General features: G+C 45.7%; 1 protein-coding gene across 1 annotated transcript in view; it reads left to right on the top strand.

The window, feature by feature from the left end:
• Positions 1-14,855: 14,855 nt before the first annotated feature.
• LOC140187778 (cytochrome P450 2J2-like) overlaps positions 14,856-27,434 on the top strand; it is a 30,415-nt gene continuing 17,836 nt past the window's right edge. The window contains exons 1-2 of the mRNA XM_072243492.1: positions 14,856-15,365; positions 26,603-26,771. Coding sequence (XP_072099593.1) covers positions 15,111-15,365; positions 26,603-26,771 — 424 coding nt within the window. The 5' untranslated portion in view covers positions 14,856-15,110. The remainder of the gene's footprint in view (positions 15,366-26,602; positions 26,772-27,434) is intronic.

The raw sequence follows: 27,434 nt of genomic DNA, 5'->3' as shown, positions 1-27,434 counted from the left end.
CCAACCCCCAACTCTCCCAAGACTGGCAGCCGATGAAGTTGCAGACTTTGGTTCAGGACAGCCTGGAGATTTCGGGAGACCCACCCTGCCTCCAAGGACAAACAAGCCAGCTCTGGCGAAACCTAAGAGATCAAGTTGTCAGGTTTCGTTTAAGGGAGAGGCTCGAAATCTTGGAGCTTTGAGCCTCATCCAGGAGTACAAGGACTATTTGTAGCGCCTCGCTGCCGATGTCTGAGAATATGGATGAGGGTTTGGACTCTGATTTGACCGCTGCTTCAACTAAAGACTTTTGTGAATCTATGGAGGGGCTATGAGGTCAGCCAAATCTTCCCCGCTATCTACGGAGCCTCAGGAGTCTCCTCGGAGAAAGGCTCCGGGGTAGTTGCAGCTCCCAAGCTAGTCCAAATCCCTTCTGTCTACAAGGATTTGGAAGACGCCTTCAGCAAGGGAAAGGCATCAACTATTCAACTACACTATCTCTATGACGGTGCTGTAGATCTCCTGCCTGGTACTCATCCTCCGCAGGGTTGATTGTACGCGTTCTCAGGCCAGAGAGAAGCGCTATGGAGGAGTATATAAAGAGGCCTTTGCCATGGGAGTCATTCAGCCCTCCACCTCACCAGCCAGCACAGGCTTCTTCTTCGTACAGGAGAAGGACAGAAGCTGGTGACCATGCATTGATTATAGGGGGATAAATTGCATAACGGCCAAAAATCATTACCCCTTCCTCTCATGAACATTGCCTTGGAGATCCTTCAAGGGAGAAGAGCTTTCTCGAAGCTAGACTTGCAGAGTGCGTACAATCTGGTCCGCATGAAGGAGGGCGATGAGTGGAAGACTACGTTCAACGCAGGGCATAATGAGTGCCTGGTCATGCCCTTTGGCCTTGTGAGTGCTCCTGCAGTTTTCCAGGCCTTGATAAATGGCGTGCTCTGGGATGTTCTCCATAAGTACACCTTCGTCTATTTCGATGATATTCTAATCTTCTCCAAGTCCATGTAGGAACATTTTGCTCAATTCAGGGACATCTTAAAGAGACTTCTAGATCGTGGACCTTATCTCAAGCTGGAGAAGTCCGAATTTCACATAACCATTGTTTCATTTCTGGGTTTTATCATCTCTAATGGCAATCTCAAGGATAACCCTACTAAGACATAGGCACTCAGAGATTGTCCACAACCATCCAGTGTGAACCAAGTCCAATGATTCCTGGGATTTGCCAACTTTTTCCCTCCTACAATTTAAAGTGGTACATAGGGCTCATATGTCTAAAGACAAGCTCTCTCGTCTTTTTGCAGATATATCTCCTTATTTTGACAGATGTAATAATGGTGAGGCAAAATTAATTCATATGTTTTGGACTTGTTTGAGCCTTGAAAAATATTGGAAAGATGTATTCCAAACTTTTTCTGTACTTTTAAAAGTTAATTTTAAGCCGAAACCTTTGACTGCCTTATTAGGTATTGTTGTGGAAAGAGCTCTAATTTTGGAGCCTTCTCATCTGCGGGTACTGGCTTTTATTTCTCTTATGGCGAGGAGGGCGATCTTGCTTAAATGGAAGGAGGTTGTCCCCCCCCCACTGCACATGCTCAATGGTTATGCAATGTTATGTCATGTTTGAATTTAGTTTCGTTGTTTGTTTTCTGATTCCAACCAAGATTTTCAAATGCTATGGGGACCCTTTCTGAACTATTTTAAAAATCTTTGAATTGTTAACGTTAATAGAATATAGATCTGGGCTATTATTACAAAACACTATATGGTAAAGTACTCTTTTTTTCCTCGTTCTTTTTTTTATCCAGCAGCTCTGTCTTGGTAGTAGGTGTAGATTTTTTATACTATAATTAACCTTATTATTGTATTTCATAATTCAATTTATTTTATTTTATTGATCATAAATATGGGATACCGTGATTGTGTCAGTGTGATTTATATATAGTGCATTTTGTGCTATCGTATTTTGATTTATAATAAGAATCCTTATGAATTCTATATTTGTGTACATGAAATTTAATTTAAAAATATTGGAAAATTGATTTGCCAACTTTTACAGAACGTTCATCAGGATCTTCAGCTACGTGGTGGCACTGCTGACAGCACTAACTAAAAATCCATCAGCCTTTTTGTTTAGACTAACAAAGCAGAGTCTGCTATTGCAGAGCTCAAACAGCAGTTCACAACAGTTCCCATTTCTGTTTCGCCTAACCCAGACCTTCCCTTCATCGCGGAGATGGACGCCTTGGACGTCAGAATGGGTGCAGTGTTGTTCCAATGGTCATCTTCGGACAATAAACTGCACTCATGTGCGCTCTTCTCCAGGTGGCTATCCCCAGCAGAGGTGAACTACAACATAGGGAGCTGATCGTGGTGAAGTTGGCTTTGAAGAAGTGGTGTCACTGGCTGGAGGGGACCAAGAAGCCTTTTATTGTATGGTCAGACCACAACTGAGGTGAATGAACGCGTGTAAGTCAGCTGGCCCAGACGGAGTGCCCAACCGGGTAATGAGAGCATGCGCCGACCAGCTTGCTGAGGTGTTTACAAGTATATTTAACCTCTTACTGCAATAAGCTGTTGTTCCAACATGGCTTAAAACCTCCACCATCATCCCAGTGCCCAAAAAATCAGCTGTGAAGTGCTTGAATGACTATCGCCCTGTAGTGCTGACACCCACAGCCATGAAGTGCTTTGAGAAACTTGTGCTCTCACACATTAAAGCTGTAATCCCACCTGATCTGGACAAGCACCAGTTTGCCTACCAGGCAAACCACTCCACAGAGGATGCAATCACAACAGCCCTCCATATTGCTCTGACTCACTTAGAGGAACCGAACACTTATATCAGGATGTTATTTGTGGACTTCAGTTCTGCATTTAATACAGTCATCCCCCATAAACTGGTCAGCAAACTGAACACTCTTGGCCTTGGTTCCTCCCTGTGCTCATGGGTCATGGACTTTCTCACAGACCGACCACAGCAAGTCAGAATTGCTAAGCACACCTCCACCACCCTCATCTTAAACATAGGCACCCTGCAGGGCTGTGTGCTGAGCCCTATGCTCTACACACTCTTCACACGTGACTGCACCCCCATCTACACCTCCAACTCCATAATTAAATTTGCGGACGATACCACAGTGGTTGGCCTGATCTCGGACGAGGATGAAACAGCCGACAAGCTTGAGGTCGATCATCTGACGGAGTGGTGTAAGGACAATGACCTGGTCCTTAACACTTCTAATACAAAAGAGATGATCATTGACTCCAGGAGGTCAAAGGACAGAGTACACACCCCCTCTATATACATGGAGAGGGAGTGGAAAGTGTGGAAAACCTAAAGTTCCTTGGAGTTATGTTGTCAAAACAGCTGACATGGACCACCAACACCTCGCTGCATGTAAAAAAGGCACAACAAAGACTCTTCTTCCTCAGAAAGCTAAAGCAGGCCAAACTCCAACAAAAGCTGTGGCTTAACTTCTACAGAAGCACGATTGAAACCATCCTGACCAACAGCGCCACAGTGTGGTATGCCAGCTGAACAGCCGCTGAGCGACAAGACCTGCTTGGCGCGGTGAAGGCGGCTCAGCGAGTTGTCAGGATGGGGCTTCCAGGTCTGGACACCATCTATTCCAGCAGACTCAGGAGGAAAGCAATCAGCATAACCAGAGACACCACACACCCCGGCCACTCCCTGTCTGACCTGCAGCCGTCCAGCAAAAGGTTCAGGACACTAAAAGCCAGACCAAGTAGACTGAGGAACAGCTTCTATCCCAGAGCTGTGGCCTCCATCACACCACTCCCACAGAACAATGACTGAAACTGTGAGCACACACATGCACACACAAGGACTCAATTACTTTCACTAACGGCACTTTGTGCATTACTGTGATATTCTGGTGCTGCTGCTACTTATTTTCTGCTACTTATCTATTTAATACTGTTTTTCTATTACTGTCTTGTTTTTATCTACCGCTTTATTTAATTGCCTAAGAGGAAGCCAAACAGAGTTTCATCGTACCTATGTATAATGACAATAAACATCATTCAATTCTCAATTCTCAATTCTCAATTCTGAGAAACTGGCTTATATTCAGGAGGCAAAAAGACTGAATTCCAGGTAGACCTGGGAGATATTGTATGCCTCTACCCTGAAGGCTGAAGTAAAGGCTAACTGCAAGAAAAGACAGGGGCTAGCTTTGCAGCCTGGGCAACAGGTCTGGCTGTCTACTCAGGAATTGTCTCTCTGGGTGGAGCCTAGGAAGTTGGCACCCAAATTCATCGGACTCTTCAAGGTTCACAAGAACGTAAACCCAGTGGCTTACACCGTGCAGCTCCCCAAGATCCTCAAGATCAATCCCAGTTTCCACATTTCTGAAGTTAAACCTGTAAACACCAATCCATTAGCCCCAAGACCATCGGCCCCGCTGCCACGCATGTTTGTTGATGGGGAACAGATCTTCACTGTAAAAAGAATTGTGGATTATTGAACTGTTCGGGATGTTTAGCAGTTCCCAGTGGACTGGGAAGAATTTGGACGCAAGGAATGGTGCTGGATTTCTGAAAGGGACATCTTGGACCCAGTTCTCATCCGTGACTACTATTATCGTCTCTCTGAGCAGCCAGGGCCGTCAGGAGTCGGCTATGTGGGTGGTGGTCCTGTTACGATACACACCTGAACACACTGGCCTCTGGGGCATAGGTACTCCACCTCTCCAGAATGTGGAGAGATTGTATGGCTCCTTTAAAGATTCAGGCCCGCCCTGCTAACTGGTGGCCATGTTTTTGGCTCCAGGAATTTAATATTTAAAGAGCACCTGAACTGAGGTTCGATGCTCAACCATCAGTACTGTATTGGATCCTCATCTGGTGTCTAGTTCAGAACCCTGTCTTTGTTTCAGTCTTGTATCATGTCTCGATTCTAGTCTCCGATACCCCAGCACTTGGGTCCTAACCATTCTCACCCAGGTCTGTCATCACTGATTGAGTCTGCAGTAAGGAAGGCAATTGCAATGTTAGCATTCATATTGACTGGACAGAAACATAAGAGCAAGGATGTAATGCTGAGTCTCTGTAAGACACTGGTTGGACTGGATTTGGACTATTGTGAGCACCATTTCTTAAAAAGGACGTGCTGGCATTGGAGAAGAATAAAAGAGTTAATATATGAGAAGAATTTCAATGCTGGTGGTGGATGTGGTCTCTGTACATGCAGCAAAGAGGCCTAGTAATGACCCAATCATCTTGTTCCCCAGGAAACCTGTGTTTGGTGTGTTCCTCATCTGAGATGCAGTTAGGGAAAGTAGTGTTAATGTATAGAACTGAAGGGTTATTTTATAGGAGTAGTGCTGAAGTCAGGCAGCCTGCTTTAAAGAGTATAACATTCTGGTGAGGTGTAAAAGGAACATTCAGTTCTGGTCAGTAATTTCTCGGAAAGAAGGCCAGAGCTACAAGGAGAGATTGGATAGGCTTCCAAGATAACAGGATGCTGAGGGGTGATAATATAGAGGTTTATCAGGGGCATTGATAAACTGGATAGTCACAGTGTTTCCCCCAGAGTTAGGAGCATAGAACTAGGGGACATTGGTTTAAGATGAGAGGGGAAGGATTTGCAAGAGAATTTCCACAGAAGGGATAGTGAGAATATGGAACAAGCTGCCAGAGGAAATGGTAGAGGTGGGTGCAATGATAACATTATTGGCGAGGTATGGGGAAGGAACGGAATAAGGGGATTGGGATGAGCAGAGTTGTGCATCTTGATCAGAATGGGAAGGACTCTGTGAAAGGTGTGAAAGTGTGAAAGTCCTGGAGAGCTCACAAGAAGGATTTATTGAGGGTTTTCAGCCACAGAGTACAGACAAGTGAGAACCTGAGGAAAGTTGATGTGGTCTTGCTATCTAAACCACTACTGAGTGTGGGATTCTACAGTAACATTTCCTACTAAGGACCCAACAACATGAGAAGGGTGAGAAATACAAGGACACAAATCACTGCCTCTCGGATGCTTCAGTAATCACCACCTACCTTCTCCTGTTGTGTTAAGAAAGCATCAATATAGTCCCTGGTATAATTTGGATCCCATGTTTCCTTATGACTTGTGGTTATTTCTTGCAAAAATTGAACCAGTTTGTGCTGATTTTGAAATATTTTGTTTTGCGGTCCTGGGAGTTAATACAGGAAGGGGAACGCATTCACCAACTGCAAATTTAGAAATTATATACATCCTCTTCAGTTCTCCGACTTTTCTTAAAATAAAGAACAGAAATTTCAACGTTGACAGAAATGCAGAATCAAGGCAGGGTAAGATGGGCTGGGTTGGTGAAGCCAGATCCAATAATCCATTTGGAAAACGCAATGGCTTACCGCTAGCTGATCCTCACAGTCCCTTTACATTCACTAGGCCCCAGTTCCCACTGCACCTCTGATACGTTGGGTCCCCAGGTTTTACCACCCCATGATACTTTGGGGCCCCAGGTCTCACTACCCCCGTGCCCCCGAAGCATTGGTGCCCTGGTCTACACTTCATTCCACACACAGAAGCTCCAAAATCCCCCGTGTCTTTTAATCTCACTGGAGCCCAGATTCATTTTCTCCCGTAAAACCCAAATCACAGGAGACTGCAGTTGCTGGACTATGGACTGCACAACAAACAGGGTTCATTTAACAGCTTTTTGTTCCCTTGAAACACATCTCAGTCTCTTCCTCAATCCTGAAGAAGGGTCTCGGGTCAAAACTTTGACTGTTTATTCACTTCAATACGTGTTGCCTGACAGGCTGAGTCCCTCCAGCTTTTTGTGCGTGTTGCTTGACTGAATCCACTTCCTGCACTTCCTTTAATCTTCACTGGACAAGTTATTGTGTCACGTTCATTTTTCACAATTCCCAATGACTGGGAAAATCAATTGATCTGGCACCAAAGTCCCAGTGTCAGAGATGAAGGGAACTTTCTGAAAGAACACCATCTGACCTCTTGTGCTTGTGTGGCAATATTTGTTGTATCTAGGTTAGGACAGTATAAACTGTGACCATCTGTCCAAAGAGTGTGTACAAGTGGTGAACAGCAGGTGGAAAGTAAACTGTAAGTTTTTAATCTTCACAGTGTGGACATTAAACTGAAATCTCCCATAACATTTGTGTCAATCAGCACAATACAGACAGCCTGGGAGAAGGCTCATTGAGACAGCTGAATACAATCTTCCTACAACAGTCCGGTGCTTCCCCTGGAGGGAGTATCCAGCTTTGAGTGACTGTTGGTACATTTAAATAAAAAAGGGCTATTATTCAGTCTATAAGGAAAATGTCACACTGCCTGTCCAAGTGACTGGAGCCCAACACGGACAAACACAAAGAACAATCCGGAAATGGGATGGGGTGGGTGGGTGGGTCCCATTAGCAATTCCAGCTTCAGGAGAAGGTCATAGTTGATAAGGTACCAACACCTCCAGTATGTGGAGAAAATGAAGTCTCAGTTGACAGACAGAAATAACTGCAATGTTGGGAGAGGGAGATCTCGCGTGTGTGTGGTTTCATATTGAGACCCTCCACCTGGACTGCAAGTTTGAAGAGAAAAGGCTGGTAAAAGAGATGAACGGATGGGGTGTTTCAAGAGTGGGCAAATGTTAGGTGGATTTAGGTGAGGGATGTGGGATTGGGTTGGTGGACGCAGATGGAGGAATAGGGAGTGGAGGTAACCCCCTTCATACCGTTTCTTTCCCTTCCTCCAGCCAGTCCAACTACCCACGTCTCGGGTCCACTCATCTCCTCCATCACTTCACTCTCCCATCAGATTCAATCATCTGTCACCTCCACTTATCACCTCCCAGCCCCTGTGGCTATTCCTTCTCTCCCCTCCTCCATCTGCCTATCACCTCACCATACCTCGATCTTTTCAGTCATGAGATTGATCAGAAATTTCCCACAACTGACAACCATCTTCACAAAAAAACTAACCCGGAGGCTTTACCAACTGACATCCATTTCATTGCAAACTATCAAAAGATTAACTACAATCATCTTATCTATTATGAATCGCAACAACAGTAACTATCACATGTCAGTACTTTCTTTATCTGGGGCAGAATCATTTCCTGATTTTGTCCCGCACCCCACTATCTGGATGGGATTATACCTGGACTGCTTTCACTGGAGCATCAGAGACTGTGAGGAGATCTGACTGAAGTTTATAAAATTATGAACAGATAAGACAGTGAGTTTGTTTTCCCAGGGTAAAACTGTTGAAGGGAAGGTATCCAAGGTGAGAGGGGGAAAAGTTTAAAGGAGATGTGCAGGATATGTTTAGTTTACAATGAATGGTGGGGGCCTGGAATGTATTGTTGGAGGTGGGTGGTGGTGGAAGGAAACATGAGAAAACCATTGACGCTTTTTGAATGAGGCCTTCGTTGGTCGGAGTTGAACATGGATTTTGTGTCCCAGCTCTCTACCAACAGTCTCGATACACAAGCCAACTCAGTATGATAGGATTAGCAAGCTGCGACCCGTGCAGCAGACTCCCCCTCTCCACCAAGCTGGAGAATCCAAAGGAATGGAAGAGACCGATAACAGTTTGTCACCGGCAACAACACAGGAGCTGCTAGTCAACGTTGACCTCAATGTAAGACTGCATTAGGGACTCCAGCAGGGGAATTTTTCTCAGGGTTTGCTCCCAAAGCCTTTCCCATATGTCGGTATAGTTGCAAGGCAACAGGGATTTGAGGTCAGAGTTTTCTTTCTCCTTGATGAGCTGCCAACCACAGTTGACAAGCTCCATCCGCCTGAAGTGACTTGTTTAAAGGCATTGCTAGTTTGCATTGGCCCCCTTCTCCTGACTGTAGAAATTACTCTGTCAGGCTTAGTAACTAAGCCACATGTATAGACCAGGAGCTGGACTTGGTTAACAGAGGGTATTTGAGATGCACCCTTCTGGGAGCATTTAATAGGCAGTGGAGTTCATCCCCACTACCCCTCCCCACAACTCCGGCTATGACAATTTCAAGGAACCTCTGAGGAAAGCTTTTAGATAGGCACATGAATTTGCAGAGAATAGAATGATATAGGTCTGAAGAGATTTGTCATCATGCTTGGCACAAACATCATGGCCAAAGGATCTGTTCCTTTGCCATACTGTTCTCAGTGTTCTATGTGTGCCAAACAACCTGTTCTCCTCTTTCGATGGGTGCCAGTTTGGAAGATAGCTCGCCTGCTTGTAGTGCAGGGATCTTTTGAAAGCTGAACCTGAGGGAAGCTCACACCAGAATAATTTGTGTTAGCACTATCCTTCCCACCCCAACACCTTCAGGACACAGTAATGCATTTCTTCATTCACCTCAGCTGTGAGCAGCACAAGTACAAGGACTGAGAGTCTCTTTACTCAGATACCCACTTTTAACCCTGTTGACTTTCCTTTAAGGAATTCCTTCCTCACATCTGCTCTATTTTCACCACTTGCTAATATTTCACAGGATATTTGTCCTCAAAATTTTGAAAACTCAAAGTAAAATCTGCAGATGCTAGACATCTGAAGTAAAAACAGAAAATGCTGGAAACATTCAGCAGCCCGGGGTACTTACAGAAATGTAGACTTTGTGCTGGAGCTTGGAATTGCAAATGCAAGAAAACAAAATAGTTAAAAATTGCAGATTGCAGAAATAATGTGTGTACAGATGGATCAATCCGGCAAAAGGAACAAGGTGAACTTCTCAACTGATGGTTTTATTGACTGTCAACGAAGCCAACTGATTACCGAGGATGGAGAGAGACATAGGGAGGATCATGTGCAAGTAAGAAATATCCAGCGAATCAGACAGTGTTAGTGGTGTCAGAGAGAGAAAAATCATAAGTTTAGTCTTCCATTCTGAACAATCTGTCTGTGGCCTCCAACACTGATTCATCAGCTTAAGGAATATCACATCAACTTCCATCCAGACCTGTTCCTACCTTCTGTACCCAACACCAGTTCTCCGTGGATTGTCACCTTGTCATGCTGGAGAAGCTTCTGTGGTCCTGTGATCCCAAGAGCAATGCCGTCTGGAGCTATGCTCCTGGTAGGGTCACCCATGGTGGTAAGGTCGAGGGTGAGGTCCCTGACAAAGAACAATCCAACCAAGACCTCAATGGTGGAACAGGCAGACGAAGTTACTTCAAACTCAATAGCTGTGAAGGCGGATGAAGGCTGCAACAAATCCATCAGCTCCAATCGTCGTGGTTTCCATGCCATTGGAATCAGTTGATTGATTTGTGAATTATTGTGTGCTTCTTGGAGCGCAACATCAAGTACGTTAAACAACTACACGCACAGGCATCTTCACTTTGTGGGCCACTTCTTCAGAATGAAGACCATAATCTTCGAACTCGAGGGATAGCCACGACGACCCAACATCAAAGACAACAGTTTCAGATAACTTGTTTCTTCTGGTGGGCTCAACTGCAGGTTGTCCACCTGCATTAATGGCTCAGTTCTTCTCTCTCCACTACTAAAGACTGATGGAAACTTGCAGCTGACTAATACGGCAGTAGCTCACAATGTCCACAAGTGTTCGTGCATTATTGAATGAACGGTCTTCCTTACCTGTCCCCAAACTCCACCTTCCAACACAAAGTTTTCTTCAAGTATGTGCAAAAGTCTAAGGAACTTCTTATCACTGTAATCAAAGCGTTCACTGAAGACAATTGAGCAGATGATATTCGAGGTCGCATAAGTTAAATGGAAATGTGGATCAAAACGGAGACCTGAATAAATGATAAGAAATTAGTTCTTTCAACCTCTTTCAATTTTTGCAATCTCTTTCACTTTCTCCTGCACTATAACTCACTGGGAACTGTTCTTCTACCCAATCTCCAGAGACTTCTACCATTTTCTTCATTGCAACACCAGCTGCACCTTCCACTGACTCAGTTCAATATTCACTTGGGCTACAGGAGAATCAAGAGTTCGGGGGATGCCTTATGAGTGAAAGACAAAATTCAGATTAACTATAAGGGAGGGATACTTCAGTTCCCTCTCTGTGTGTCCATTCACCCAGGTCATTTCCAGCTCTGAACCTCTGGAGTCCTTTGATCCAGGGTTTGGTCACATTGCCAAATGTGCCTCTGTTGACTAATTTGGTGTTTTTGATCTGGGTACTCTTCTATGAAGCAGTTTGGAGCTACTTCACTTTATTGGAAGGGCAACATCAATAGAAATGGTTGCCAGTTGCTTCTGAACACCCACAGAAGCAGCTAACAGATCTTCATTCCTCTACAGGATGCCTGTAACACCTTAAAGGGAAGACTAAACATTAACACATTCTCCATCCTGGGTGCTAGCTGTGGCTCCAAAGCCCCTCCTTCCCTTGGCAAAAACACTAGGGAACTGGAGATGATTTAAGCTGGAGTGGTCAATCCCTTTGAAATCCCCATGTAGAGGAGAGTGTAGGGGCAACATTCTCTATTCTCTCCCCTCCCACTGGGCAGCAGATCTAAAAGCCTGAAAGTGCATACCTCTAGACTCTGGGACAGCACCTATCTCACTGTTGTGTGTCAATTGAATGGGCCTTTCATATAATCAGATGATTTCTTCAGAAGGCTCTCCGTGGTACATCTATACAGGTTTTTGAAAGTACTTGTTGACATACTAAATCTCTTCAAACTCCTAATGACGTATAGCCACTGTCTTGCCTTCTTTATAACTGCATTGATATGTTGGGACCAGTTTAGATCCTCAGAGATCTTGACACCCTGGAACTTGAAACTGCTCACTCTCTCTGCTTCTGATCCCTCTATGAGGATTGGTATGTGTTCTTTCGTCTTAACCTTCCTGAAGTCCACAATCAGCTCTTTCTATGCCGAGCCACACCGGCATGGGAAAATACAGACCAGAGCAGTGGGCTAAGCACACACCTCTGAGGTGCACCAGTGTTGATCCTCAATGAGGAGATGTTATCACCAGTCCACACAGAATGTGGTCTTCCGGTTAGGAAGACGAGGATGGAATTGCAGAGGGATGTTCAACCCTGACCTCAGCTGCTGTCTAGAGTCCCTGTAACCACATGGTTTCCACACCCTCCCGGGTCCTCTGGTTTCCTTCCACACTCCAAAGACACAGGAGTTGATAGGTCAGTTTGCCAGTGAACATTTTTAATTGTCTCACTTTATTTGGCCCCAGCGTATAGGTAAGTAGTAAATTGGAGGGACTTGACAACTTCTCTTTCTTTTGTCCCCCGTAGCTTGTGTAACTCCGGGTCAGCTCTGTTTTTTGAAATTCTGGATTAAGTAAATCAGGGGAAGGAGGGGCAAATTGAAAACCCCTGCACATTATAAAGAATGACAAAAATATGATGGGGGGGAGCTGGGATGAAGCAGGGCCAGATTCTAAACTCCATGCTCTCCAGTCTTCAACTGGCCATGGACTTCCTGTCAGCGAAGCCTACAACCTTCATAAATGAGCCCACATCCTGGGATCGCTTCCTATCTTTTGCACTGGCTCCAAGACATCGTCCTGTCCCCCACCTCACCCCACCCCCAACCTGCCAGAGCGCGCGCTAAACAAACACACACACACACACACACACACACACACACACACACACACACACGAGATTGTCAGTAAGTGGTAAGTTTTCGACACGCCAACCTGTACTGAACAGCTTCAGTTCCTCACCTAGCAAGCAGTCTGCAGCAATCCAAGAGCTGGTTCCTGTAATATTTGCCTGTATGGCCAGCGTTACCCATATCTTCTACGTGAATAAAAAGTTCACAACGTGCATTGACCATGTTCACAAAGATCCCAGAATCAGAATCAGATTGGGTTTATTATCATTCACATCCGTCATGAAATTCATTGTTTTTCAGCAGCAGAACAGCACGATACATACAGTAGAAATTATTCTATGTTCCATAAATAAATAAATAGACAGTGCAAGTGAAGAATAGTGAGATAATGTTTGTGAGTTTATTGACTGTACAGAGATCTGATGGAGGAGGGGAAGAAGCTGTTGCTAAACTTTTGAGTGTGAGTTTTCAGACTCCTGAGCCTCCTCTCTGTTGGTGGGAATGAGAAGATAAGGGTCCTTAATGATGGGTGTCACCTTCTTGATGCACCTCTTTCCAGCGTTGGTGCAAATGATCTTATGCACTAGTAACCAATTGGTCCCTGCTGTTACTATGTTTATGTGTTCTAAAGGTTACCATTGGGATGATGATTACCAGGATTATTTTAGTGTTTCAATACAAAGGGGGCAGAAGTTTAAGGTAAGGGGGGGGGAAGTTTAAAGGGGATGTGCAGGAAATGTTTTTTTACACTGAGTGCATGTAGGTGCTTGGAATGGACTGCCAGGGGATTTGGCTGAAACAGATACTATGGAGGTATTCATGAGGTAAACGCTGGAATATATGGGGAACAGAGGGATGTGGATTAGCCATATGCAAAAGTGAGTTCGTTTCATTTGCCATTGTGCTTGGCTAAGACATTACAGATCGATGAGCCTGTTCTGGGTTTTACGTAATGTTCTGTGTCTCTTCAAATATGTTTATTTCATGATCTATAAAATTTACAACACCACCATAAAAACACTAGAAGCAATAACAATAACTAACACAAACTAAATTAAAATATTCCCATCCTTATCTGGGATGCATTTATCTCCAAACCAGGTGAGACGAGCTGCTCCCCCGTGACTCTAGATCGTGATCAGCCATTTACGTGTAGCTCTCGGTTAGATTTCACTGCGAATGTAAAGGTTTATCTGTGAGTTTTCACTCCTAATGTAATAGTTTCTCTGGAACAGCAGTGTTTGGGTTATGAGTGGAGATAACGGGGGCTTTAGAATGTGCGCTATCCAATGAGAGGTGTGTTGTTTTTTCTTGTGTGATTGAGAGGAGGTATTCGCGGGATTTTGGCTCGGCGGAAGATGGAGAGAGAAGACGCCAAAACGGAGAGGTGGTAGACTGCAGAACTGAGTGGGCGTGGAGTGGAGTCGGGAGTAGACGACGCTCGGGGGAAATCGATGGAGAATAACCGGACGGGAAAGTTGTGAGCTCCAATGTGCGAATTAGAGTGTTTCATTGAAATGACCCTTTTCGTTTTGTTTTCTTCACTAACCATATAAGAATTATAAAGCTCAATTGTTTAATTGCATACGGTGTACTGTTTGCTATTTCGTGGTACTGATTTGTAACTGGGGAAAACGTCACGCAGCATCCACACAAACGAGATTTCACAAGTTTGGCGGGCTGGAGAGCGTCTTTCCCCAGACTAACGCAGCCTACCAAACCTGAGGGTTACAGACGGATCCCATTAACTCCAGACCACGGTCAGCCATTTACACATCCCCATGACTCCAGACTACTGTCATCCATGTATGCATTTCCATGATTCAGACCACGGTCAGCCATTTACACATCCCCGTGACTCCAGATCAGGAACTCGGAAGAAAAGGAGTGAAGCAATTATTGATCTCATACCTGCTGCAATACCGACTGTGTACAACATTGTGTCAAGACACCAACTAAATGCAAACAAAAAGAACAGTGTCTCCCGTTACACCTGGATGTTCTATCAAGAACATTGAGTTCTCCAATTTTAGATAAAATGCTTTCTCTTCTGCCCCCTTTTCTCTCTCAAACTGATCTTCACAGTTCCTCCTACAACCACTCGACCAATACACCTGACCTTTGTTACCAATTTTAACTTCACCTGTCCCGTCCACTCCATCTGCTCATCGTCCACAGAGAATCCTCCCACTAGGTCCCCAACCTCCTTCCGCTGTTTCCATCTGTCCAACTCCCTTATTTGGTTTGACGTTTCAGGTTTTCGTCTTCTATCCGGTTCCACACCTGCCAGTTCCACCTATTAGCTCCTGTTACTGTTTCTGCTCTTTCCACCTCCATCTGCCAATCACCCCTCCTTACGTGGATCCACCAATAGCTTGTGAGCTCCCCGCACACCTTTATATATCTCCCTCTTCACCCGAAGAGAATGTCCATTCCCCTCCAGAAAGGCTGCTGACTTCCTCTGGTGATTTTCCTCCTGATCCAGAATCCAGCAATTGCAGTCTCTGGTCTCTGGGACACACTCCTTACATTAGTGTGAGTGTGGAGCGGCAGTGTAGACATCTCCAACACCTCCAATTCACCTTCCTCGCATGCTCTGTGCGCAGTTTGTTTACTGCTCGTTTGCTCTGGAGAACATGGACATCTTGGCTTTCCCCCAGCTCCTGCTCAATCTCTTTGACAGGCTCACGGTGCTGGCCGTGTTCTGCACCGCCTTTTGTCTGGTCTTTGACTTCATGAAGAGGTGGAAGACGTGTGGGAACTACCCTCCCGGGCCCTGGGGGTTCCCTTTCGTCGGGAACATCCTGCAAGTGGATCTGAGCAACCCTCACCTGTCATTCACAAAGGTAAAGATCGAGAGAGAATGAGATTTTGTTAAGATCGTGGCTCCCAGACCGCAGGACACCATTAACCCTTGCCATTTCTTGTCTGCCTTTGAATGACCACCACTCCCATACTTCTATCCTGTTAATTGTGTCTCCTTTACACCCTTTCAATTTTATTCTCCAGTGTTCCTTTGCTCCCTATTTTCCTTCATATACATGTTTTAGTTATCCATATCTTCCTCTGGCCTGGGATGGAATGTTTCAAAGGTTCATTTATTATTAAAGTATTCAACTTGAAATTCTTGTCCTCCGGGTAGCCATGAAACCAAGAAGGAAAAGAAAAGCAGCACGATCATCAAGCCCCACCCACACCCCAATCCCTCCTCCGGCACAAAAAAGGAACAAGATGGAACAGGTACATCGACCAACGGCAGGTAAAGTGCAGCTCAGAAATTGATGAAAGCCAGAAGCAACCATTTTTTTCAGCTGCTCGGATCCACCAGTTTCCCGTAGCGGGGGACGGAGACTTCAAAGACAGGTTCTATCCTTCTGAGGAGTGAGAGGAAGGTGTGGTCGGATTTGGAATGTTTAATTAGTCCCCGTCCTCCAGGGAAGAGTGAGAGTTCTGAGTTAGGATGCGCTCTTACCTCCCTGGCGAATAAGTGAAAAAATGCCCGTGTCCAAAGTCCCAGTTATGCTCGGCTCCGCCTGTTCTCTGGAGTAACACCCACCCCTAAAGGGGAGGAGTATGAGACTCGTGGGGAAGACCTCGCTGTTGTTGGATGATTGGCAGTGCTCTGATGACGTAATGCGACAGCGATTGGTTGAAAGTTTGAGTGGGCGGGCTGTCGTGAAGTTCCGGTACCCCGTAGCTGAAGCAGTTGATTATATGGGGGCATTGGAAAAGGCATTTGGCACTACAGTACAGGAATTCCAATGGAGCGAACGACGGGGTTACAGATCATGCAGCTGGAGCAGGGGGAGAAGCTTTCTGCTTACATTTTTCAGCTAGAGAGGCAGCTAAATTACTTGTGACGCAGAGGGGCCATTCAGGAGGCTAAGGTGGATCAGTTAAGAGTGGACCAGATGGCAAAGGGCGCCCAGTGCCAGGACCTGATTGCTTGGGGTATTCGACTGTTTCGTAAGACGTGCCCCCTCCCTCTTTTGTTGAACTTGATCAGAGAGGTGCGAGAGGAGAAGAATGCGTCAGGGGCGCGGGAGGTCTCCGTCAGCAGGGTACAGTCCTCGACTCCTCGGTAGTGGTCCCCTGCGGTGAAGTGACCACGGATAGCCTGCCCCGGGGAGAGGTAGAGGAGGTTGTGGTCGAGTTGAGAACTGAGATGTCCCGGTTGTTATCCCCGGGTGTGACCCCCCCCCATATGATGGAGCTGATAGGGGGGCGGATCCTCTGAGGGGACGAGCAATGCGGAGGGCTGCTGGCAGCCGGTGTCACTCGAGAAGGAGAGCGAGTCCCCGGGCACCTGAGCAGAGAGAATCGTTGGGAAAGTTTATTGGAAACCCAGTGAGGGAACGACCAGGTGTCTCTGGGGGAGCACGTTCCCAGCCATACACCAAGGAACCTGAAAGCTGTGCGGCAATTTAAATGTGTGCGTGTGTGTTTTTGTAATAGGCACAATATGAATATTTACAATGAAAGTCACATAATTGTGTTGCTATTTATTAATTGAAGGGTACAGTGAATTACAATACAACAAAGAAAATCTTTCAGGTTTTATAAACTTTACCTCGTCTATCTTTTTTACAAATCCATTGTTTATAAACATTGACCAGATTCATTTGGCATCAAGATGAATGATACGTCTTCATCCTCGTTAGTTCATCAGAATGGTCCATCTCTAGTCTGTTTCCGGATTTACATTTGAATTTGTAAGACTGAGTCCAAGTTCGCAGTCAGCACTAGAAACTGGCCAGCGGTTTATTCACAAAGAGCTTCCGACATCTATTGTTTATTGTTAGTTTGTCAGTGTTTCAAGTTACAATATAAATACGCCGCACAATGTTTCAAAGGAAAGGCTATGGTATGTTTATTTATTTAGAAAATCCAAATACTGTAATATGCATCAACGCACAATTGGTTACAGTCCTGAGGACGGGGTTCGGCCCGAAACGCTAGTGTTTATTCATTTCCATTGATGCTGCCTGACCTGCTGAGTTCCTCCAGCATTTTGTGTGTGCCTACTCCTAAAAAGATGCGGGTACTGGATACCTGAAAGCAAAACTGGAGCGTTGGAAATATTTAGCTCGTCAGGCAGCGAATTCGATTAAAAACATTGATTTCTCGTCAGAATCTGTCTCCGGTGGTTATCTCTGAATCAGTTAATCAATTCTCTTTCTGTTTTTTCCATTCTGATTGTTATCTGGGTTGCTTTCTTCCCACTTTGCATATTTGTTGCACATTACACCTTTTCCTTATTCTACATTCCGTAAATGTTGTGAAGCTATCCGTCTGTCCAGGTGATGGGATACATAGCCAGCTTTACAATCTTAATCCTAATTATTAACCCTTCCTGGCTGTCTCCGTCACTACCAGGCAACCTGTCGGGTCTCCAAATCCTGGTTTGGAGAGCGGCGTCGGAGCCGCCGTGGCGCGGCATCCAAACTTGAGTCAAGCTTGATGCCATCCCTTTCTCGCAATTCCTAAGTCTCCGCCGCATCTGCTCTCAGGATGAGGCTTTTCATTCCAGGAAGAAGGAGATGTATTCCTTTTTTAAAGAAAGGGGCTTCCCTTCCTCCACCATCAACTCTGCTCGCAAACGCATCTCTCCCATTTCACGCACATCTGCTCTCACCCCATCCTCCCGCCACCCCACTAGGGATAGGGTTCTCCTTGTCTTCACCTACCACCCCATCAGCCTCCGGGTCCAACATATAATTCCCCGTAACTTGCGCCACCTCCAACGGGATCGCACCACTAAGCACATCTTTCCCTCCACCTCCCACCCCCCCCCCCGCTTTCCGCAGGGATCGCTCCCTATGCGACTCCCTTGCCCATTTGTACCCACCCCCATCCCTTCCCACTTCCCTCCTGGCACTTGTCCTTGTAAGCGGAACAATTGCTGCACATGCCCTTACACTTCCTCCCTTACCACCATTCAGGGCCCCAGACAGTCCTTCCAGGTGAGGCGACACTTCACCTGTGAGTCGGCTGGGGTGATATACTGCGTCCGGTGCTCCCGGTGCGGCCTTCTATATATTGGCGAGACCCGACGCAGACTGGGAGACGTTTCGCTGAACACCTACGCTCTGTCCGCCGGAGAAAGCAGGAGCTCCCAATGGCCACACATTTTAATTCCAAGTCCCATTCCCATTCTGATATGTCTATCCACGGCCTCCTCTACTGTCAAGATGAAGTCACACTCAGGTTGGAGAAACAACACCTATTCCGTCTGGGTAGCCTCCAACCTGATGGCATGAACATTGACTTTTCTAACTTCCGTTAATGCCCCTCTTCCTCTTCTTACCCCATCCCTTATATATTCATTATTCCCCCCCTTTTTCTCTCTCTGTCCCTCTCACAATAACTCCTTGCCTGCTCTCCATCTTCCTCTGGAGCTCCCCTCCCCCTTTCTTTCTCCCTGGGCTTCCTGTCCCATGATCCTCTCCCTTCTCCAGCCTTGTATACCTTTTGCCAACCAACTTTCCAGCTGTTAGCCTCATCCCTCCCCCTCCTGTCTTCTCCTATCATTTCGGATCTCCCCATACCCCTCCCACTTTCAAATCTCTTACTATCTCTTCTTTCAGTTAGTCCTGACGAAGGGTCTCGGGCCGAAACGTCGACTGTACCTCTTCCTAGAGATGCTGCCTGGCCTGCTGCGTTCACCAGCAATTTGTGTGTGTTGCTTGAGTCGGTCCTCTCCCCCGCCCACCCCCAGAGTTTGTTCGGTTGAAGACAAGCCGTATTGTGTTTGACTACAGATTTCTGAAACATTCATATACTCTGGTTCTTGGACTATATTTTGATGTGACTGCATTTTACTGATTTACGTGCTTGCTATTTTATATGTGCTGTGTGTGCTTTGTGTTGCGTGTGACTGTTGGTTCTGTGTGTTGCACCTTGGCATCGGAGTAACGCTGTTTCGTTTGGCGGTATTCGTGTGTGATTGACAATTAAACTTTAACCATAAAACCAGCACTATTTTCATCACTTATAAATATTTCTAAATGTTCCTAGGCGTTCTGATTGCTGAGGGTAATGGAGAAAAAAATCAACGCCCAGGCATTAAAGTAACCCGGGCTTTGGACCGTAGGCTTCACGTTGCTTCCTCTCAGATTATACGAATTAGTCAATTAAAAGCAAAGTCGGCCGTTTGGCGCCTCGTACCTGCTGCATCATTCATTATGTCATAGTTGATCTTTTACCTCAGCAGCACTGTCTTACACTTCATTCCTTTAACATCGGACAATCTGTAACCTCTGCCTTGAATATACTCAGGGAATGGAGATGCACAGCTGCTCTCTGGTGACAATCGATCTTAAAAAGGTCCATTGTGCGCTACGGAGATCTTGATCTAGAATTTCCAAACCCACAGTTGTTAACGCAGTTTAAATAATTGTACAGAGGGTAAATTGCATGTGAATACCATTCTGGCAATTAGAGAACTTGCCCAAACTTCCTTTTATTCATTTAAATGGGATCAAATTACTGTTGTTCAGATCAATCCTACGCAACCCTGTTTAACCAGGTTTGTCTTTAGATCCTACATCATCACCATCAGCATGTGACATGACATGGGCGATCACGGTCTTCCATCTGTTTTTTTTTAATCTGAGAAGTTCTAATAAGCTCTTCAAAACTTTTGCCTGCCCATCCCTTGATGTGACTCATGAATGTCGTTGCTGTCAACTGCGGCTTTTTCTTCCCTCAATGTTTTCCGTCACTTCAACACGTTCGAGGTTCTCTTTCCTCAGCACATGTCCCAGAAATTCTGTCTGCCATTTCCTAATTGAGGACATCAGCTCTCTTCTTATTCCAGCTTTTTGCAACACTTCCTCATTTGTTACTCCGACCTTCCATGACATTTTCAACATTCTTCTCAAAAAACATATCTCTGTACCTTTGAGACGTCCTCATTTTGTTTTGATGTTGTCCAAAGTCTGCTTCCACATGTTCATGTGGAATGAATGTAACACCACTACACTGAGTTTCATACCCATAGAAATGATGTTATTCTTTAATATCCTGCTGAAACACTCGGAACATGCTTTTAGCAATCCCATTCCTCCTTCTAATTTCAACACCAGCCCTCCCGTCAGATGTTATTGTTCTCCCTGCATAATTGAATTTCTATGTTTGTTTAATTGTTTCATTGCCCTCTTTCAGTTTGCATTTCTGTATTTCTTTCTTCTTTGTGACAACCATACATAATAACATATGAACATAAGAAACAGGAGCAGGAGTAGGCCATCTGGCCTGTTGAAAGTGCTCCATCATTCAATAAGATCATGGCTGATCTGGCCATGGACTCATCTCCACCTACCTACCTTTTGCCCATAACCTTTAGTTCCCCTACTATGCAAAAACCTATCCAACCTTGCCTTAAATATACTTACTGAGGTAGCCCCCACTGCTTCATTGGACAGAGAATTCCACAGATTCACCACCCTCTGGGAAAAGGAATTCCTTCTCATCTCCATCCTAAATCTACTCCCCTGAATCTTGAGGCTATATCCCCTAGTTCTCGTCTCACCTATCAGTGGAAACAACTTTCCTGCCTCTATTTTATCTATCCCTTTCATAATTTTATATGTTTCTGTAAGATCTCGTCTCATTCTTCAGAATTCCTGTGAGTACAGTCCCAGGTACTCAATCTCTCATAGTCTAAACCCCTCATCTCTGGAATCAACCTGGTGAAACTCCTCCGCACCGCCTCCAAAGCCAATATATCCTTCCTCAGGTAAGGAGACCAGAACTACACGCAGTACTCCAGGTGCAGCCAACTGGTTTCTCTGCTTCAGATAAGGAAGAGTAGTCCTTTGATGAAATCAATATTAAAACAATGCCTTAATACAGAACTATATCCATTGAAAATGAAGCAAGATTCTGGCTTGCATTTCTACATGCCCTGTGCATGTCTCCTATGTTTCTGGAACATCTTTACTTTCCTATAAGGTTAAAGTCCACTACTATCTGCAGCTTCATTGTTCCAGCTTATTCAAATTGCTGTACTAGACCACAATGTAACCATTCAGAACACTTTCAACAGTTAAATTCACTTCGTCTATCTCTGACACCTCCCTCCCTTTTTTTGATCTCTTAGTCAACTGACATCTTCTACAAACCTGCTAATTCCCACAGTTATCTCTACTCTATCTCTTCCAATACAATCTCCTGTAAAAGCGCTAGTCCCTTCTCTCAGTTTCTTCACCTCAGCCACATCTATTCCCAGGGCCCAGCTTTCCATTCCAAGACATCAGAAGTGTCCTCCTTCTTCAAAGAGCAGACTTTGCATTCCTCCACTATTGATGCTGCCCTTTACGTGCATCTCCTCCCTTTTGCATACACCCACACTCACCCCATCCTGCCACAGCCTTAACAGTAATAGAGTTCCTCTTGTTCTCTACCTCCTACCCCATCATCCTCTGCATCCAGCACATTATGCTTTGCAACTTCTGCCATCTTCAAAGGGATGAGACCACTTAACATAGCTTTACCTCCCCCTCCCCTTCCTGCAGGGATTGTTGTCTCCATGATCCCCTTGTCCATTCATCCCTCCCGACTAATCTTCGTCTTGACATCTATCCCTGCAAATGACCTAAGTGCAACACTTGTCCGTACACCTCCTTCCTCACCTCCATTCAGGCCCCCAGACAGTGCTTCCAGGTGAGGAACACTTCACCTGAGAATCTGCTGGAGTTGCCTATTGTGTCCAGTTCTCCTGATGCAGCCTCTTCTACATCGGTGAGACCTGTCGTAAATTGGGGAACTGCTTCGTCAAGCATCTCCACAATATCCGCCACAATATCCTGGGTGCCAAACATTTTAATTCTGATTCCCATTCCCATTCCAACGTGTCAGTCCATGGCTTCATCTTGGGACAGGGTGAAGGAGCAAGACCTACATTCCATTTGGGTGGCCTCTAACCTGTTGGCATGAAAATGGTTTTCTCCTTCACCATCACAACGCCCATCTCCATTCCCAACTCTGACCCTTCACTTCCTCTCACCTGCCTAATACTTACCCCTTGGTACCATCCTCCTTTCCTTTTTCCTATAATCTTTTCTCCTCTTCTATTAGATTCCTTCTTCTCCAGCCCTTGACCTTTCTCACCCATTTGGCTTCATAGTTTCACCTATCACCTTCCAGCTAGCCTCTTTCCCACCTCCCACACCTTTTTATTCAGGCATCTTCCCCCTTTCTTCTCATTCCTGAAGAAGGGTCTTGGCCTGAAACGCCAACTATCTATTTATTTCCATACATGCTGCCTGACCTGCTGAGTTCCTCCAGCATTTTGTGTGTGTTGTTTTGGATTTTCAGCATCTGCAGACTTTCTTGTGTATATATCCTGGTGTATGTATCTTAGCTGTCCAAATGTTCCAGGGTTGAGTGAAGAAACAACGAGATAGTATCTACTGTGGATTTGATATTTTGGTAGGCAAATTGGAGTGGATCCAAATCACTTCTCAGTCAGGAGTAGGTATATTTCATCGCCAAAATCTCAAAGCACTTCATCACAGCGGATATAAGTGCTACTGGACAATAATCATAGAGGCAGGTTACCACGTTCTTCTTAGGCACCAGTGTAGGTGAAGCTTGCTTGAAGCAGGTTGGTACCTCTGACTGCCAAAGCGCGAGGTTAAAGATCTGAGTGAACACTCCAGCCAATTGATCAGCACAGGTCTTTAGTACTTGGCTAGTTACTCTGCCTGGGCTGGGTGCTTTTTGGGGTTTCATCCTCCTGAAGAATGCTCGTGTGTTGGCCTCAGAGACTGAAATCTTAGGATCATCGAAGGTTGTGGAAGTTTGTGATGGTTCCTTCATGTTTTAATGGTCAAAGTAAGCTTAAAGGACATTGAACTCATCTGTAAGTGAAGTCCTATCGTCACCTATGTCACTTGATTTTACTTTATCAGCATTGAGAGCATTCAATGCCTGCCACAACTGTGGAGCATCCTTTGCTGATTTAAGTTTGCCACTAAGCATGCCTGCAGAAAGGCAGTGTGGACAGGGCCAATGAACTGAACCTGTTTTTTAACAGATTTGACAGTGTGGCCCCTGTCCATCCCACACATGAGCCATCTGTTGTCGGTCCCCAACCAACACATATTCCACTCTCCCCTCCTACCCCTCCTCACAGTCCCCCTACCCTGCTCTCATGACCATACCACTTACCCACACGAAACCACCACGGTGGGCTTCACAGCGCTACAGGTGAGAAGACAGCTGAAACATCTCAACCCAAGCAAGGCTGCAGGACCAGATGGTGTCAGTACCAGGGTGCTCAAAGCCTGTGCCCCTCAGCTATGTGGAGTACTTTGCCATGTATTCAACCTGAACCTGAGGCTCGGGAGGGTTCCTGTATTGTGGAAGACGTCCTGCCTCGTCCCTGTGCCGAAGGCGCCGCGCCCCAGCGGCCTCAATGACTACAGACCGGTGGCATTGACCTCCCACATCATGAAGACCCTGAAGAGACTTGTTCTGGAGCTGCTCCGGTCTATGGTCAGGCCACACTTAGATCCCCTCCAGTTCGCCTACCAGCCCCGACTAGGAGTTGAGGATGCCATCGTCTTCCTACTGAACCGTGTCAATGCCAATTTGGACAAGCCAGCGAGCACAGTGAGGGTTATGTTTTCTGACTCCCCTAGTGCATTCAACACCATCTGCCCTTCTCTGCTGGGGGAGAAGCTGACAGCGATGCAGGTGGATGCTTCCCTGGTATCATGGATTCTTGATTACCTGACTGGCAGACCACAGTACGTGTGCTTGCAACACTGTGTGTCCGACAGAGTGATCAGCAGCACTGGGGCTCCACAGGGGACTGTCTTGTCTCCCTTTCTCTTCACCATTTACACCTCAGACTTCAACTACTGCACAGAGTCTTGTCATCTTCAGAAGTTTTTGGATGACTCTGCCATAGTTGGATGCATCAGCAAGGGAGATGAGGCTGAGTACAGGGCTACGGAAGGAAACTTTGTCACATGGTGTGAGCAGAATTATCTGCAGCTTAATGTGAAAAAGACTAAGGAGCTGGTGGTAGACCTGAGGAGAGCTAAGGTACCGATGACCCCTGTTTTCATCCAGGGGGTCAGTGTGGACATGGTGGAGGATTACAAATACCTGGGGATACATATTGACAACAAACTGGACTGGTCAAAGAACACTGAGGCTGTCTTCAAGAAGGGCCAGAGCTGTCGCTATTTCCTGAGGAGACTAAGGTCCTTTAACATCTGCCAGACGATGCTGAGGATGTTCTACGAGTCTGTGGTGGCCAGTGCGATCATGTTTGCTGTTGTGTGCTGGGGCAGCAGGCTGAGGGTGGCAGACACCAACAGAATCAACAAACTCATTCGTAAGGCCAGTGATGTTGTGGGGATGGAACTGGACTCTTTCACGGTGGTGTCTGAAAAGAGGATGCTGTCTAAGTTGCATGCCATCTTGGTCAATGTCTCCCATCCACTACATAATGTACTGGGTGGGCACAGGAGTACATTCAGCCAGAGACTCATTCCACCGAGATGCAACACAGAGCGTCATAGGAAGTCATTCCTGCCTGTGGCCATCAAACTATACAACTCCTCCCTTGGAGGGTCAGACAGCCTGAGCCAATAGGCTGGTCCTGGACTTATTTCTTAATTTACTGGCATAATTTACATATTACTATTTAACTATTTATGGTTCTATTACTATATTATTTATGGAGCAACTGTAACAAAAAACAATTTCCCCCGGGATTATTAAAGTATGACTATGACTATGACTATGACTATGACTAGAAAAAGAATCTCGGGGTTGGATGTGGTGACATGTATGCACTCTGATAACAAATTTTATTTTGAACTTTGAGATGGCTTTCCAGAGATCATACCTTGACCTCTTGTAACTTCCTTGGTCACCAGACTAAAATGCCTCTGATCTGACCCTCAGTGGATTGTGGAACTCACCGTTCATCCAAGCCTTCCGGTTGGGGAAGACTGTGAATAATTTTGTTCGGCAAACTTATCTACAGCTGTTTTAATAATGTTCATAACAACCATAGTGTGTTCGTTCAGATCCATAGATGAATCCTTGAACACAGCCCAGTCGACCGACTCAAAACAATCTAGTAGTTGCTCCTCTGCCTCGTGCAACCACCTCTTTGTTGCTCTAATTTCTAGAACTTTATTCTTTAGCTTCTGCCTGTATGCAGGTTGGAGAAGGACAGCCAAGTGACCAGATTTTTCTGAATGTGGTCTGGGTATGGAATGGTAGGCATTCCTTATCTTAGTGTAACAGGGGTCCAGAGCATTGGGACCTCTGGTGATACAGTTTATACACTGATAGTAATAGGGCAGGGATTTCTTCAAACAAATAGAAGTCTATATCTATGATTTGAAATGTGTTGGGACAGACTGCTTCTTGTTTGTAGATGGCATCGTGCAGTATCTCAAACACTTGGTTATAGTACGCCTCTGGTGGGACCTAAACTCCAGCGAGGATCACGGATGAACTCCCTGGATAAATGGAATGGATGGTGTTTGATCATTAGCTTTTAAAGTCTGAGGGGGAGCATGAGTTTGACAAAATCAGCACATCGGAGCACCGATGAGAGCGTATGATAAAACACACACCTCCTCCTTTTGCCTATTCTGAACCGGTAGTTCAGTCCATCCAGTGAATTGAGAAACCTTCGGGGCTGATCGCCATATCTAGCATGCACCGAATGTCGTTGTGGTTCTCTGGCATCGTATCGGCATTGAGAACGTTTCTCAAAAGCTGTGTGCCCCTGGTGCTGCTGCAGCTGGTCTTTCAATGCACCTGTATATTATTTTTACATGACAATAAATTTGCCTTTGAAGCACAGCATTTGTGGCAGGATTTGGTACTGGCCCATCTAGGGATGAATAGTGAGTGGGGAAACAATGACCCAAGGAATCCAGCCGGTTGAGTTCAGTGGCAATGGGGCCGGAGAGCTAACAGCAGCAGTGGAGCAGAGTAAATAGTTGCTGGGTCTGACTGAGAACTCAGCAATGGTGCAGTCTCTGTTCTTTTCTGTGTTCGGTCTCTGAGAGTTACGGTAACGTCCTGGTGCTTTCTCTTTCAGCTGTGGAAGAAGTACGGCGATGTGGTGAGCTTAGAGTTTGGGTGGACAAACCTGGTGGTGCTGAGTGGCTACAAGACCCTGAAAGAGGCTCTGGTGAAGAAATCGGAAGACTTTGTGGACCGACCCAGCCTTCCAATTTATGAGAAGTTCTTTGAGCAGCATGGGGAAGGTGAGTGTGAAGCTGGGTGCAAAGACTATCCTGGGCACCAGGTGGGAGGGATCGGGATCTGTTGAACTTTGGATGTCTCTGTGAATGAGTACTGCGCCCAAAACCTCACCACCATTTTGGGGGCATGTCACTGTGCCCAGGGAAATGCAGCCAGTGACCCTCGAGGGGCTCAGCGACTGTGTCTTTAGGATGATGAAAAATTATTCAAACGCCAATGGGTCACGGAATATTGTCCCCCTTTCTCCCCAGACACACTGGTCACCAGAAACAGTGAGTTCTGTACCGATGCGTGTACTGTGGTCCCTGTATTTTTGGCTGAATTTCCCCTGGACACACTGGCTCCAGTCTCCCAGGATACACCAAATACTGTGGCCCAGAGGGGGTGAGAGCTGGGGGAAACTTGAACAAGTGCTGCCTGTGTGTACTTTATTTTCTGGTGATGATATTACAACAGATTATGGTGGGTAGGAAAGTTTTGGATGACCCACTTTTGCACGCAGACCCAGACAGCTCAAAATATCATCCTGATTCTTTAGGATCTGGGTAATATCTAATTGTAAATTAAAATGAACCAGTCCTAGAAGCCAATGAACAGAGAAAAAAGCCCTTCAATAGTTCAATAGTTCCATTTAATATCAGCGAAATGTATACAATATACATCAT

This window comes from Mobula birostris, chromosome 25, assembly GCF_030028105.1.
Source record: "Mobula birostris isolate sMobBir1 chromosome 25, sMobBir1.hap1, whole genome shotgun sequence".
Classification (NCBI taxonomy): domain Eukaryota; kingdom Metazoa; phylum Chordata; class Chondrichthyes; order Myliobatiformes; family Myliobatidae; genus Mobula; species Mobula birostris.
The sequence above is the reverse complement of the archived record's forward strand: the minus strand, read 5'-3'. Positions and strand labels throughout refer to the sequence as shown.